Source organism: Protopterus annectens, chromosome 8.part0 (assembly GCF_019279795.1).
Source record: "Protopterus annectens isolate FY-2018-M chromosome 8.part0, PAN1.0, whole genome shotgun sequence".
NCBI lineage: Eukaryota > Metazoa > Chordata > Ceratodontiformes > Protopteridae > Protopterus > Protopterus annectens.
In genome coordinates, this window is record NC_056741.1 from 1,839,360,047 (window position 1) to 1,839,376,150 (window position 16,104).

At 37.0% G+C, this 16,104-nt stretch overlaps 1 protein-coding gene across 3 annotated transcripts in view; it reads right to left on the minus strand.

The window, feature by feature from the left end:
• CFAP20 (cilia and flagella associated protein 20) overlaps window positions 1-13,244 on the minus strand; it is a 476,007-nt gene extending 462,763 nt beyond the window's left edge. The window contains exons 1-2 of one of the 3 annotated variants that reach the window (XM_044081330.1): window positions 12,629-13,244; window positions 12,408-12,529 (exon numbers count right to left, since the gene is read on the minus strand). In XM_044081330.1, coding sequence (XP_043937265.1) covers window positions 12,408-12,491 — 84 coding nt within the window. In that variant the 5' untranslated portion in view covers window positions 12,492-12,529; window positions 12,629-13,244. Of the gene's footprint in view, window positions 1-12,407; window positions 12,533-12,618 lie in introns of all 3 variants that reach the window. The other 2 variants (XM_044081331.1, XM_044081329.1) reach the window with 2 other exon arrangements.
• Between the last annotated feature and the right edge of the window lie 2,860 nt (window positions 13,245-16,104).

Consider the following 16,104-nt stretch of genomic DNA (forward strand, 5'->3'; position numbering starts at 1 on the left):
TGCCTATGTCGGATGCACATAGTACACTCCCTATACATGGTTGACATCCCTTTTACTGTATGTGCGAGTCAGAGACAGGTGTCATTCCCTGGGTCCCTACTGTGTCAGTGCATGTGCTATGCGTTACCTCTTCGCCAAGCCCAGGGCATACTGGGTAAGCCTCCTGCTGCCTACTGAGGCAGGCTCAGGTTGTTCCTCCTCCGAGTCACTCTGTGCCTGTGCAGGCCTTGGGAATGGTGGGGGGCTGTGTGGCCCTGCCCCATGCTATTCCTGCTGCAGCTGTTTCCACAAGATCATACTGTGTAGCATGGCACATACAAGGACAATTTGGGTACATGTAGTTGGCGAGTACTGCAAGGCTCCACCAGATGTGTCCAGGCACCGGAACCATGACTTGAGCATCCCAAACACACGCTCCATTATGATTTGTGTTTGTGCGTGTGCCTCATTATGGAGTTCTTCTTCGGTTGTGTGCGCATTTCTGATGGGTGTCAGCCATGGATCCAGTGCGTATCCAGCATCCCCCACTAGGTGACCGTGTGGGATGTCCACTGACAAATGTCTGGTACAGCTGTGTCAGATGCCAGATGTAGGAATCATGGTAGCTTCAAGGGCAGCCAGCACACACACACACTCATTATTATGTCCTTTTCATCGCACACGACCTGGCAGTTGATGGAGGGGAAGCCCTTGCAGTTGAAGTAGAACCTACCCCGCTCACCAGTTGGTGCTTTAATGCATATGTGCATGCAGTCTATTGCACCCACTACATCAGGGTATTCTGCTACTTGGTGGAAGAGACGCACATTGCTGCCCAACGCCTCATGGGTGATGGGGAAATATACATGCTCACCAACTTGTGCAGACATGGCATCCAGGAACTGGAGTACCCTGGATACTGATGCCTGTGAAATCCCCATCATATCCCCAGTTGGCCTTTGGAAGGTACCTGTAGCTAGTATTCTTAGACCTACACATACCTTGGTATCCACCGGGATGGGTTCCGCTCTGTTAGTTCTGTGTGAGGCGTGGCCGGCACAGCTCAACAATTTGCTGTAGGAGGTCCCTGTCCACCCTATAGAGCTCCACTATCTCCAGCTCATGTAGCCCTTGGTAGGTTACCCTGGGTCTGTACACTCTTCTCAGTCTCCTCACTGTGGGTTGGTCAGCAACATTCACATCCTCACCACCCTCATCCTCACAACCCTCAGCCTCTTGCATATGCTGGTTTATGATAGCAAAAGCAGCCCCTAACATTTTTTCTCTTGCTTTCGTTTTGTAAAATTTCCCCATTTGTATACACCAGTGGTGCAGAGATTTTGGGGAAAAAACAAGGGGGAAAGGTGTTTGCATGGTTTATAGTGGTGTGCTGGGCTGGTCTGCTGCCTGTGTAATTGGCTGATTCGGATACATGGTTTATAGTGGTGTGCTGGGCTGGTCTGCTGCCTGTGTAATTGGCTGATTCTGATACATTTCACATGTCAGCTAAGCTAGTTCTCCTTGATTACCTTCCTACTGCTGTTGTCCCTTCCCACTGCCTCCCTGTTTACGCCCATGTGTGCACCGCGCAAATGGAGTGCTCAAATGTGCACAGAGCTATTTCCTGGTTTAACTTCCTTTTTCTTCCTGTAAAACTCGGTGCACGGCACTCACACCTGCTTACACTTTGTAAAAAGTGCTAGGCAGATTTAGACACACTCCTAGCTTAGCTGTGCTAAGCTAGGAGCAAGCCCGAGCCACAGGGCTCCAGTCCACTTACAGTATGCCTCACACACCCCCCCATGATGTCACCTATATCATAGTCTTGCACCTAGCTATTTATACTCATACACTCTTGGGACCTGCCTCACACCCTGAGGAAATCTGGGATTCACTATCCTTTCCCTCATTTGCATAGGATTGTCTGCTAATGCATAGTTACATGTCCCACACTGAGCATCCCCCCTTAGCAACCATTACTCACTGGCCAGGTTGTCTTATGTCAGCCATTGACTTGCATGGCAGAATACTGCTTTTAGTTAGAATGCTTATTTTAGTTTTGTTTTATTATTTTCCCCCCGACCCCATTTGTGAGTCGCTGCCCTATGCTTAAACAGGCAAGATCGAGGAAAAAAAATGAAAGGTTTTTTTTTTTTTTTATTTACACATTTTGCAATGCCAATGGCCTTCTACTTGGTCACTGGCATGCTTCATCAATGATATGCAGCCTTTATTTGGAGCCGTCATAGCTCTGTTTTGTAGTTTGCAGAAATGTACTCTAACAGAGTATATTTCTGCACACTGCACTCGTCCTGCACGGACAGCTGCAGCTTCCTGGATTGCATACTACCCTCATCTGCATCGTTTTCATCTGCAAATGAGGGTGATTTGCATACAGGAGCTCAGTCCGTGCAGGATTAGTCTTATGAGCTCATGTGCACGTCCCGGGAGCTCGTTCCTGGATCGCACGTGGGCCATATTGCTGAAAATAGCTCTTAGACTAATCCTGCACACTATAAACTGCTTTGTAAATCTGGGGGCTTGTCTACAACTTAAACGAAGGACATTACATGCCCATCTCTAGAAAAATGAGAAAGTATCTCAACTCTACATACATCATCAATAAATTAACATCCACAGTAGCTCAACGTCACAACATTATATTAACTTTACTTTGCTTCTTTACAGATGTTCTTATCTTGTGACAGAGTACAGTCTGGATGCATAGCAGTTAAGAAAATGTATCCTTTATTTAATCACTAGCACATAAAGCATCACTGATAATACTCTTCCCACCACTACTACACAATTAAAATACCTCCAACTGCACAATATGCAGAACCTTACTACCCCACTCTCTTATAACATATTGAACTACATAATTTAACAACATATCGGGGTACCCCCTGGCCATAAACATGGACTTAATAAAATCCACTTCTTTCAACATAATATCTCTAGTAAGGTAGTAAGTATGTGCCATTATTAGGGAAATTAGGAGGTGTGAACACAACACAATCAATGAAATTGAAGACTGAATCAAGTCAATTAGTTTGTGTACTTATGTATTCACCAGTTGTTTATAATATCGAAGCCATTATCAGAGAACATTGGAATTTGGTAACAAGAGATGTTGATACATTGAGAATTTTAGGTATAAATCCCAAGATAGTTTATAAGACTGGTTTTAACATTAAGAATATGGTGGAATCCAATAGAAATGATAAAAAGAGGGGAAGTTTTCGAACTAGGAAATGTAGAGCCTGCAATCAGTGTCATTGTATTAATGAAGCTATATGTTGGAATCCAATAGAAATGATAAAAAGAGGGGAAGTTTTCGAACTAGGAAATGTGGAGCCTGCAATCAGTGTCATTGTATTAATGAAGCTGAAGGTTATAAGTTAGATAATTTTAATAGGATTTACATATATAGTAGGGGTGGAAATTGCAACACGAAGTATGTGGTATATTTGGCTGCTTGTGTAGAATGCAACGCATTCTACATAGGTAAGACAGAGACAATTCAAACGGCGTATATATGACCATTTGTATCGCATCAGAACGAAGGATAAAAAGAACACCTTATATCGGCATATATATCATTATGGTGAAACTCATCACTTTATATTTGTTATTATTGACTAGTGGGTATTTCTCTATATGGTGGGAATATCAAAGCACTTTTGGCTTTGAAGGAGAGTAGGTGGCAGATGTTCACTGATGCCACCAGATACCCAGGTATCAATGATTTTATCAGTATTAAACCATACTTAATTTTGTCCCAATAGTATGGTTCTTTTTAGGGAGATATATATACATACTTATGTTTTATAGTCATATATAGTTACATATTTAGTTACATATTTAATAGTTTTTAGATTTTCAATACATATTCACACATTTATACAGAGTGTCTACATATGGTTTCTTTATATGGAATCTATTAGCAGTGTGTGATTGTCAACAGTTCAATATGTATGTATTTCTTTAAGGAAATTTATTGTGAGATTTTATTTTGTCGCCATATTTGGTATTTAATGAACACAGTATCGATCAATTTTGTTCTGAAGAAGTCTGCTAGCCAGATGAAAGCGCTTAACCTGCTTGTTGTGGAGTTTTCTACTTGTTAGTTGGAGATATTCGTGTTTTGGTATTAAACGGTCATTCCATTGTCCGAGCCGAGTTTTTATTGTGTTTGAATCCGTATCAGTTTGCTATTTATTTACGGTGTTGCAATTGGTGTGGAGTATAGGCCAAGACAGACAGAGGTTAGTAAACAAAACAGGTTAATGATTTTATTATGCATGCCATAAAAAAAAGTGGGCATGGCTTCTCCTTTAATTCATCTCAAAAACAGATCTGTGATTAAAAACATAAAAAAAACAAACATTTACACATGAAGGCAATATCTGAAAGAAGGCTTTATAATGCTATAAAACTGAAAGCTTTTTTTTTCATATTACTGATGGCCCTGATGAAACTTGTGCAAAAGCACTTCAATATTTACTTATTATACGACTGGCCATTAGTATTTTAAAAAGTAGCATGATCAACCAGTGTGCCCATTGTAAATCAGAGCCTATACCGATGGAAAAAGGTCTGGCCACCTGGACTTTCTTCCATTAATATATGCAATAAAAAATGTATTTTTCTCTCATTTAAAAAAAAAAATAAACTCGCAAAACTGGAGACCCAAACGAACAAGAGATACGGCACAGAGAAAAATAAAAGGATAGTCAGGCAAGTTATGCAAAATTAAAGAAACGTATCTAATTATCCTTTTATTTTCTGTGTCCAGTCTCTCTAATGCGTTAAAAGCCTCCCGGTTTCTTGCTTAAAAAAAAAAAAAAAACAGATCTTCCTTTCTCCATTGCTTCCTTTACAAAGTACTGGTACATTGCAAAAGCGTGGAAACGCAAGTCCCATATGTATGCACAGTACATCAGCTACGCCCCAGGATACCAAGGGAAAAGTGGAAGAGTACCACAACACCATTATACAAAGATATTATTTAAGAAAAGTAAGCAATTTTTTCTTAAATAGTGTCATTGTATAACAGCAATAACAGACTCTGTGGTGTGGTATAGTGAAGATTTTCCCATGGTTGGTTTTGTTTAATCACTCGGCCTTAGACCTCATGATTAAACTACACCAGCCGTGAGTAAATCTTCAATATACCACACCCACATTGTCAGTCAGTTATTGCTATGTTATTTGTGCCGTTTTTCTGTCTCATAATATAATGTGAAGTTAAGTAGATATAAACATTTTATAAAATATTTACTTCAGCTTACCAAATGAGTTGTCTTTTTTACATAAATAAATACATGATAAATTGTAAATTTCGTGGGAGGATTCACGAGAAGCTGAGTTATGAAGCTCTCCTCTGGCTGTTAGGAATATTCAACTAGGGGACTTAACCCAAGATCTGGGATTGGTCCAATTATTTCCATGACCATTTCAGCACTCAGCACTTCTGGACCCCCCTCTACAGACTCAGAATGCCTTTAAAATAATAGACTTGTAACTGGTATAACATTAGAATAAAAACACTTGCCCATCAGCTCATTTATCTAGCTTAAAAAAACTTTTCAAAAAAGTTAAACAAGGCATTTTATTCCTCCTACTAAAAGGCGGCTGGAAGCATTCTTCTAGATCTAAGAACTAAAGTGATGTCTTCTAGACAATCTCAGTACTCTAAGTATAGGGATAGAAAAAACTCAGTGAAGACAAGTTGTTTGAATCAACTGAAAACAGGGCTAGCTAAAAACTGAAAAGAACAACAATGTATGCACTTGACAGAAATATAACAAACTTAGGAATTGTGGTAATGTCAAACCTCTCTAAACATATAAAACAACAAAGTCTTCTCTTGCCAATTTAAAAATGGGTCTATATATTAGAGTATTGAAAGTTTAATAGTTTGAATCACTAAAGGTTGACCTTTATTGATCAAACTATTAAAATTTTGAATGTTCATAAAAATAAACTGAAGAAAAAAAAAATCTAAAGGGTGTAGGCAGGGGGGCAGCACCCCCCACACTACTTAAATATACCAACTCCGAGACAGCACTACATTGAAGTAAATGGAAATCTCCCCTTACAGAGACTTCCGTTTACTTGTTCGATGTTCTGCACTTTCGCTATTCAATATTGTCGGTCTTCGAGAATATGATATAGACCCTTTCAAAACATACCTTCTATCCACCAAACAAGATAATGCAGCCTCACTCCCTACTTCACTCTCCTCAAAATAGTATCACCCCCCTCCCAAACACACACGCACATTCTAGCCTCCGGAAAAAAAAAAAGTTAGTGTCTCAGGTGCTAAATACAGCATATATCCCACATTTCTGAAATTGGCAGAAAAAAAAAAAAAAAAATGAAAACACATTCATATTTTCAGTTTCTCTCCAACTAGTAGAATATTCTTGCCTGCATTTCAGGTATACAAGTATTTCTCTCCCTAAAGTCAACTCTCCCTCATGGCTTAAGGATAACAGACCATCTCAAAACTCTTCCCCATTACTAAAATACTTGAACAACTAAATTACCAAGTATTCAAACATATTACTAGTTATCTTAGCACTCGTTAGAAACTCCTTTAGTACATAAACTATCTTGCTATACATTAGAAATTCCATTTATACCAACATTAATACCCCAATTACTGTCCATATTTTATAGACGGGATGTGGGCCTTTTAAACAGTAAACCACTCTCTGTTACTTGACAAAGTCCAGAAACTTAACTGAATGTACAATACTGTGGTTTAAAAATTACTTGCAAGATGGATTATTTCAAATTTTAGGAAATAACTCACCAAACATGGGAATCACGACACCAGAATTCCTCAAAGCTCCATCCTAGAATTGATTTTATTCTCTCTGACTTACCAAACCATAAATAAATTATGCAAGCTGATATTTTGTTGCTTAAAGCCCACAAATCCCACCAAACTCCACAGCAATATCCAGTCTCCCCTCTTTGAACTTTGCAGCAGGCTTCACAGCAACAAAATTCAATATTACCAAAATAAACGTAATGCTCTTCTTCAAAGTAACTTGCAACACTACCTCCAAAACACCTAATGTCAAGCAACAAAATGTAACACTTGACCGTTCCCTCAATCTAAATACTCATGCAGACAACAAAAGCAAACTATTAACATACTTAAAACTAAGCTACAGAATGTCACACCTTCTTTCGCCTATATCACACGTGGCCTTAGCAAAAAATGTGCTGAATACCAAGACAGAATACGCCCAGTCAATTAAAGCCCTTTGTTTAGCTCAGAAAATACACAAAACACAAATGACTGAAATGACCAAAAAGCATCTTGTATGAAAAGGTTCACTAGCTCCTTATTACTAAGGGGGCTTCCCATCTCTTTTGTACTTTGATTTTAAAATTCTTAACTTACGCTGATGTCTACACCTCAAAAATTACAAATCAGACACCAGAACTACACCATTAGAAGCAGCCAAGAAAAATATCACTTTGATACGACCCAAATTGTAAGCTTTCTATAGGAGAAAGGGTCCTCTCAACAATAGGATCTGCTTTATGGAATTAACTACCAACAGATAAACTAAACCTTCTGAAGCACCACCTGCAGAATTAATCCAAGTGTACCTGCTTTGCAGACACTGGCTAATTACTTTGGCTATCTTTAACAGCATGTACTTATTCCATTAAACATTAGTATTCTATTCTTATAAATAGAAATCCTAATTTAAATTCATGTAGTCTTGCTATTTTATGTACTCAACATTTTTCAAATTATGTATCTTAATGTCTTATCTTTTAATTTCAAACCCAATATAATTACTTTCTGTGCTGCATTTATGTTTTGTATTTACTTGTGTTTTATATTTACCTGTTACTTTACTTTTGTACTTGCTGTAATTTATATTTATTGCACTACTGAACTTGGGTTATGACTGAAAAGGGTCAGTTGACCAGCTCACCTACCTGGTTATCACACTGCAAAACACATAAAATAATAGCTATGACATTAAAAAAAATTAGAAACTTCAATATCAAATGGCATTGGTGTATCAGCGATAAGAGACTATACTCAACATTAACAGGAAGCTTTGTAGTCCAAGTAATCAGAAAATTACTGCATCCTCTTTACTGGGTCTAAAACTGGTTGACAGACCTCATTTATTAAGTAATCTTTTGATATCGATATAACAATAAGCAAATAATTCTTAAAGGAGTAAATGACTTGCATTGCTATTCCAATAAAATCATAAGACAAATACTGTACTAGAAATTTTGGAATATTTAGATGGCTTGTCAGTTGAAGTGATTTTGAGAGAGATTTTTCTTGCCCTCAATGGGATGATTATCAAATTTACCAAAGCCTGTATGTTCAGTATATGGGTACATCAATTTGGTATAGTATTCAATGCAAGTACCCTGCTGTCCAAACTGCATTCTAGACGAACTGCATGAATGCATACACAGAACAAATTTCACCAAAGTCATTACGGAGCTAACTTTGGCTCTAGCAATTTACTGGTCCACATCAAAAGTTTGGACTACATTTATTATTTATTATTTCTAAACACAAGACCAGATACTCTTATAAGATGATGCTATACTAATGCTCCAAGCCTGGTAAATAAATATGAAGAACTACCAAGTCTGATTAAATAAGAAGATTATAACACTGTGGCTATTAAAGAATCATGAAACTATATAGAATTTTGTCCTCCCAGCTTTCAAAAGTATGAATTCAGTCTAGTAGTGGTTGAGCCTTAGTACTCATTCAATTCCTTCTTATGTCAAGCAAGAAAATATAACAAAGCATGGCTGTCAAAATTCCTCACTTAAGGAGGAATGGCAACTCAACAAATTGCATCATGCTATAGAAGCCACACTATGGACTCCATAACATTACAATTACTTATCTAGATAAAAAGTTTTACTGGACTCAAAGTATCCAATTGATAGGAGTTTTGACATTCCAGCTAGAGACTTATGCAACCTCACTGCCAAGTCAGTCTATGCAAACAAATTATTGATTATTATAACTTCATAATTATTCGATGCAAGAAATTAGCGATAACACATAGCTGGACATAATAGCAGTTACTAATTTAGACCCAGTTAGTAACATAATTACTGACAAGCCATTAGAACTATCAGACCGTGACTCCCTTTTGTTTGTACTTCACTTTAATACCATCCAATTGTATGAAAAAGTACAATTGCAGGTTAATTTAATACCATCCAATTGTATGAAAAAGTACAATTACAGGTTAATCGACTATGTGTTAAAAACACCTGCTAAACTTTGATGTTGAAATAATAATGAATTACTGCTTGGTTATAAAAAAGTTTGGAAAACTTCTTACTTGACAACGCTTAGTCTAAACAATTACTTATCAATTTTAGGTTATATAAAAAAAAATAAAATCAGTGAAAATAAATTTGAATGTTAAGATCAAGACAGAAAAAATAAAACAAATTACATGCAGAAAATTGCTTTAGATATGACTAACAAAAATAAATGATAAATTAATTATAAATAAATCAAGAATGTTACCAAGTATCATCATCAGGTTAACTCATTAATGATTAATAAGACAGTCACCAATCCAAACACCTATCAAATTAGTTTAATATAAATTTTTCAAAAGCTGGAAGTATTGGAAGAACATCTTGAGACCATGTTATGCCATTTCTGAATTTCAGAGTTATCCATTAATACTAAGGCTATTGGAAGAACATCTTGAGACCATGTTATGCCATTTCTGAATTTCAGAGTTATCCATTAATACTAAGGCTATAAATAACATTAATAAAATACCTCCAAAAGGTCCTGACAGCATTCCTGGTATACTGCTTTATAATATAATGAATGAACTGGCCACATTTATAATAAAACAATGTAATCTGCAACAGCACAGAGTGGAATAGTACAGAAATACTGGAAAATCTCTCACAAACACCAATATTTAAGAAAGGCAATATGGAAAAAAAAAAATTACAGACCAGTTTAATGCTGTTTCTATCGAAACATTTTCAGATATAATTACTGAATGGACAACTAAAGAAATTCAAAAATTAGATGCACTGGATTTAAATCAACATGACTTCATTAAGATAAAGTCAACATTTACTAATCTGAGTTTTATCACCTAGTTTCTCTAGCTGTGTACAAAGTAGCATTAGAAGTCATATTTTTGGATTTGGACAAAGCTTTCAACTCTTTACCTCATGTAACCATTTATAAAGTCTCAGTAAATAGCAAACTTAACTCATATAAGACAAATAACTTATGCGCGAGTGCATCTGAACACTGGTTATAGATGATGGTTACTATTGATGTGACACCCTGACCAAATGCACAAAAATGGGGAAGGATGGAGACTATACTCATAGCAAGCTTTCACACTACTTGTCTGGGACCATGGAGTCTCACAGGGTTCAGTACTCAGCCTGTTATTTTAAAATATCTGCAACACTTCCATGAATTACAGTTGCTGTTCAGGTAAATATGCCAAAGACTTTATAAATGAATTTACTATCTTAGACAAGGATTTTAATAAGGAAATTCCTATTCAACAAATTTCAAATCAAACAGTACAGTCAGGGCTGCAACCCAACTCAAAAAAAGTACAATATATTTTAGAAAACCCTTTATCCATCCATTTCTTTTTCAGCAGTCCAACTTTCAGTGTTATGTATAGGAGTACAGTAATCTTGGAATAATTTCAGCAGGGTTATCCTTACAGCAATACGACAACTGGTTATGTTGAAAACAAAACAGTCAACTACAAAAATGTATGCTCAATCTATACAGGACTGTTATACTCAACAGCTGGTGGAATATAAATATATGCGCTGTGCATATACTAACAGGTACTCAGACAACTGAAAAGAAATAACTAAAAATTCCTCTGAATCATACTACATGAAAGCATATGAACAACTACTTACTCACCTTATAATACAGCGATTTTAACATTTTTTTTATTAGCACAAGCTCTGTTACTCACAACCATAATTTTAGCTTTGTACTAATTTTGAGTAACCATATTAAGTTTGCATCTTATACAAGAAGTATCAGTGTGCAATAAGCTACTAGGCTGATACACATTTCAGAAACTTTAAACAATTTCAAGAAAACCTTGACAGCTAGAAGGGTCATTTGGTATGTGACAGAGGATTAAGAGAATCAGTGTTCTTTGATGGCCCTTGGGCCTGAGCACTAACACTAAACTTATGAATACAAGTTTGCCAAGTTAACCTTTCTTCTCTTTTGAATGGTATACAGCAAATCGCAATTTTCCACAAACACTTTGTATCCCCAATTTTTAATAATTTTCCTTCTGCCTCTGTTTGGTCAGAAGTAGTTCTTTCTGATGGTAGGACTGAATCTTCAGTATTGCTCTTGGCTGCTTTTTATTGCCAGATCTGAAGCATAAAATGTGCCCTCTTACGTAAAACAATCCTGCTGTACACCACCAGTTCAGTTGTTTACCTGTACTGTCATAAAAAAATAATGCTATTTCTAACAGTTTCACTCTGGTATCGCAGGCTATTTCTGGGAGCTCTATAACTCTACTTTTTGATAACAGTTCTTGAGAAGCCTGATATTCAGCTAGTATTTCCTTTATTTCAGCCTCTGATTTCTATAATTTTCTTACTCACCTAAACAGTTAAAGGTCAAAATCATGGCAAAAAGTTTTATATTGTACTTTCCTCCAGTATTGTGATCTATTGCATTATACACATTTAAATAAACAAACAACTGTTACATACAAAAGTAAATTATTACAACCACTTTTTAAGTGCAGAATGTAATAATATAAGCAACTCAACTCACTGCGACAGTCTTCTCGATAACATACAAAATAAAAATACATGTTAATTTTACTAAAAGCGCAACAGCTGCCCCTGTCCAGTTTTCACTATGGGAGTGAAGCATTTTTAGTGTAAATCTCTAATATGTTATTCTCCACAAATAACATTCTGTTAAGTCTCTGCCCTCTTGAAAATCCACCTTTCAAGCGATAGGTTTACGTTTCTATTTACTTTTTATTACAAGCCAGTAATGCAATCTATTTGGCTGAAAAGTATGGGCAAGTGGGGATCAGACGGGGCATTATCTCTGATAACAGCGAAGTTACCCAAACTTTTGGGCTCTTCTGACTGTGATACAAATTCCATTTCAGAAGCATACGATGGAAATCCAAACTGTGATCATACCTGACAGCCACAAAATAACCGTTATACAGGGAAATGCACAAAAAAATAAATAAATAAAGAAGTCAAGTCAATGCTTTGTTGCACAAACATCTCACTACAGGAGAATCTTTTTGTCGTGGTGGTGGAAGCACGTTACATATTTCAACTTTATAAACCGTTAACTTTCTTCACATCAGTAATCATTACACACGCAAACATACCTTTTTGTCCCATATTTGTAAAGGTTTGCTGCCAATACTGTACAAGATTGAAAGGAACCCACTCTGAAACGTGTTTTTAAACATGATGTAGTCTTAGTAAGGTTACACCTTCTCACCCTCCGCTGCTAAAGAAAAACAAATACATATACGTATTTTTAAATAACACAATGAAAATTAAAAAAAAACTGACAGTGACAGATACAGTGCTTACGCATGCCAACCTGCACAAGGCTTGAAACTTCTTTCTTCCTGTGTCTACGACACAGGTCGCAAGATGCTCTTCAGTCCACGGAAAGTACACTAAAGAAGAGAAGCTTGAATTAAGTGACGCAGTTTTGTTTGAAACCAGAGTTGTCAAGACCACACCGTCAAACCAACTACCATCGTCTCTTCTTTAGATTTCCCTCCCAGTACAGTACCACAGTAACAAGCCCCTTAAACACCCACTCCAGTCCTAATAAACATATGCCCCCTCCCCCTTAGTTGTCACTTTAGTCACAGTATCCCTTCGCAACTGTGTACAAACACGTTGATATCACACTAAACCGCTACTTATCATTTTTTCTTATATTGCAGCAGTGTTTGTTATCTCAAAAAACGATAAAAATAAATATTTTAGCCAAAGTGTCTTACAAATAAGGCGGTTGCTGTGGTACTCTTTTTTACAGTAACCAAGGTTTTAAGGGAGGGTTACGGCGGATGAAACAAAAATCTGTCCGTAACATCAGTCACCGTGGCGCTGGTTGGTCGCTTGGTGACGTATGTTTGTTGACAGCCTGCGCGCGCTCTTCTTGCAGTCATAGTAACTTAGACGCGATAATTCCATGTGCTCTGCATCTCTGACTACTGTACCTAAATGTATGAAAGAGGATGAAATGTGTCTCGTGACTTCCTTTTTAGAGAAACGCGATCAGCCATATTGTGGATGTCAAACAACAGAAAGTTACCGTTTTTTTGTTTTGTACCTATGCGCATGTGCAGTTGGGCTTTGTCATAGCTGTTTCAGCAGCTGCGAACAAGGTTGCAACTTATCCGGAATGAGCATAGGTCTCAACCTCTTAAGAGACCAATGTGGAACACAGACCCTAGGCTAGCAATCTGTGACTTCTTCTTCTTTCGGCTTTTCCCGGTTAGGGGTCGCCATAGCGATAAACAATCGAAATGTGGAACACCCATATGTTTGCACTGGGCAAAAATGCACCATTTCCATGGAGCCCGGGCAAATCTAAGCAGAATCAGGGACAAATCCAGAATTACTAAGGAGCATAAAACAGTTCTACTATTACATTGAGACTGTGTGTGACAAAATAATAGAATGTGACTTAACATACATTTTCTGAAATAACAAAAGTTTATAATTCTAATTTGTCATTTAAGTGTAATTCACAATCTTTTTTTCCAAGTCACCACAGCTCTCAACCTTCCATCTCCAAAATGAGGAGCACTAGCCCTCATAATGTGGAACAAATGGGCAAAATGTGGAACACATACTAATGGCTTGCTAACAACAAGGAAGGTCATAGGATGGTTAAAATATGCTGGTTTTACTTACAAAGAAGATCTTTTAATGAATTAATATGATTAATTTCTATTTATCATGGATTTCACTTAAATAAATTCCTAACACTGAATGTGTGACAGACTCTTTCAATGTGGTACTTTAAGGAACATGAACTTTTTAAGACCCCAAATGAAGTACGTTCTCATAATGAGATACACTTGAGAGGTATGCAAGTCACCAGTTTTAGGAAGGATTAAAAGGGGCAGAGATAAAATAGAAGTCAAAAGCAGGGACTGGTCAAATAAAATAAATACCATTTTTACAGAAAAGTCCTACTTCTGTCTGAGCAGTACAGTGTATACATTCAGCCATGTACCTCAGACCAATTATTAGAGGAACAAAGCAGCTGCAGCCCCAACATAAGTCCACAACCCCTCAACAACAGACGATTAGGCAGGAATAAAAAATCGAAAGTTATAGCTCTCAGCAACTGTCAGCAGCCCACAACCATCCCATTCCCAATTTAAGTGACAAAGCAAATCTCAGCTCTTTTAGTAGATCCTTTCAGTTTTCCCTCAAGTTGTTTGGTGGTTTGGTACACAGTCACTGCACAGCTCTCAACTGTACAGATTTTCACAGAATGTCCAGATATTTTGCCTCTTATTTTTGGTCTGCTCCTCATAAAACTTTTTTTTTCTGGGTGGGTGGGGGAATCATAAAGGGTTGAGATCACTAAATAGTGACAGACATTTGAGATTCAAGAGTTCATTTCCTTCAGAAAATGCATGTCAATGAAAAAACTATTAGTCCAGGAATTTTCCAAGCTTAAAATTGCAATATTTAAAATCTGCTCCTATTTTTTACCTTTGTCCAGATTTCTTGTGTTAAGAGGTTGAGAGGTATTGTTAGATCATTTGCTGAATACACATTCTATCCCCAGGCAAATCCTATGCATAGGTTTTCCTCTCACACTGCTTGATAAATAATTATACTGTTTAATTCAGACAGGCACACACACACTAGTAGTCCACTCTTCACAGCTGTGTACTTAGGTAGGAAAACTCCATCTTTTAACATGTTTCATGCAGAATACAGTTACAGCTTATTAGCACCAAAGTTGCTAATCAGCTAAGAAGAGTATGAAGACTTATGTAACTTATGTGTTCATTAAATGGAGACAAATGTTAAGCATCTTCAAAGGACAGCTCTGTGTTTTAATCTGCTAATTAGTTTCACATTTACTTAAAATTCTGTAGCCTTTTTGCTTCCACTGCAGCCCTCATGTTTCAACAGTCAACACACATACCATTAGGACACACATTTTTATCAAATAATCAAATTCTGGATTTTAAGCAGGAACAGTTTTATCTCAGTAAATTACATTAACAGGCAACAAATACTGTACTTCTACCCCAAAGACTGAAAATTACATTACTGATGGATTAAGATGAAACAGACACTAAAATAAACAACTGCAACAATACTGGAAGTGTGACACATGCTCGGATGTAATCTAATTTGCCTGGCTTCATATCCTTTGAGCAGGGAAGGATAACTTAAGTGAAGCAAACTTACTCATTTTACTCAACAGTAAAAAAAAAAATAAAATTACAGTTTCTGGCCTACAGCACATTCCCATTTCATTCTTAATTCCAGCATTATAACACTTCTGCAACAATTCAAGACAGGTTTATTAGAGAACCCGGTACTTACATATTATCGCAACCAGATTTTCTCGGTTGCCAATTTCACATACTTCCATACAAAGCAGCCCCTGAAACACTGTAATGCTTTTTTCAGAGTGTTTATTACTGGGGAATAACTTTGGATTAGTTTCTGTAACAGCAACTTTTCAGAAAGCACTCTTCCGTTTTTTGTGTGCATTACACATACATGCTTGATTTGTCAGGACTGGAGTCGTTATGGCCAACAGATTTCTTTCACTGTGTGGAAGGAATCCTTCACAGAAGGCAAAGCCACACACAATAATGATGGTTTGGATTTACTTTAATTTTTTTTTCACAAGTTGTACAAGTAGGCTAATGTAAAAATTAACACACTCCTACATGTCAGAAAATGCAGGTCTGTGTTGTCATATTACTTGGCGTCACGTTACAGAATGTGTACTTAAGAAAGTCAGTGTGGGGCTTGAATATGCACAAAATGTTGTTAGCTCTACTTGGGTTTCATCCACAA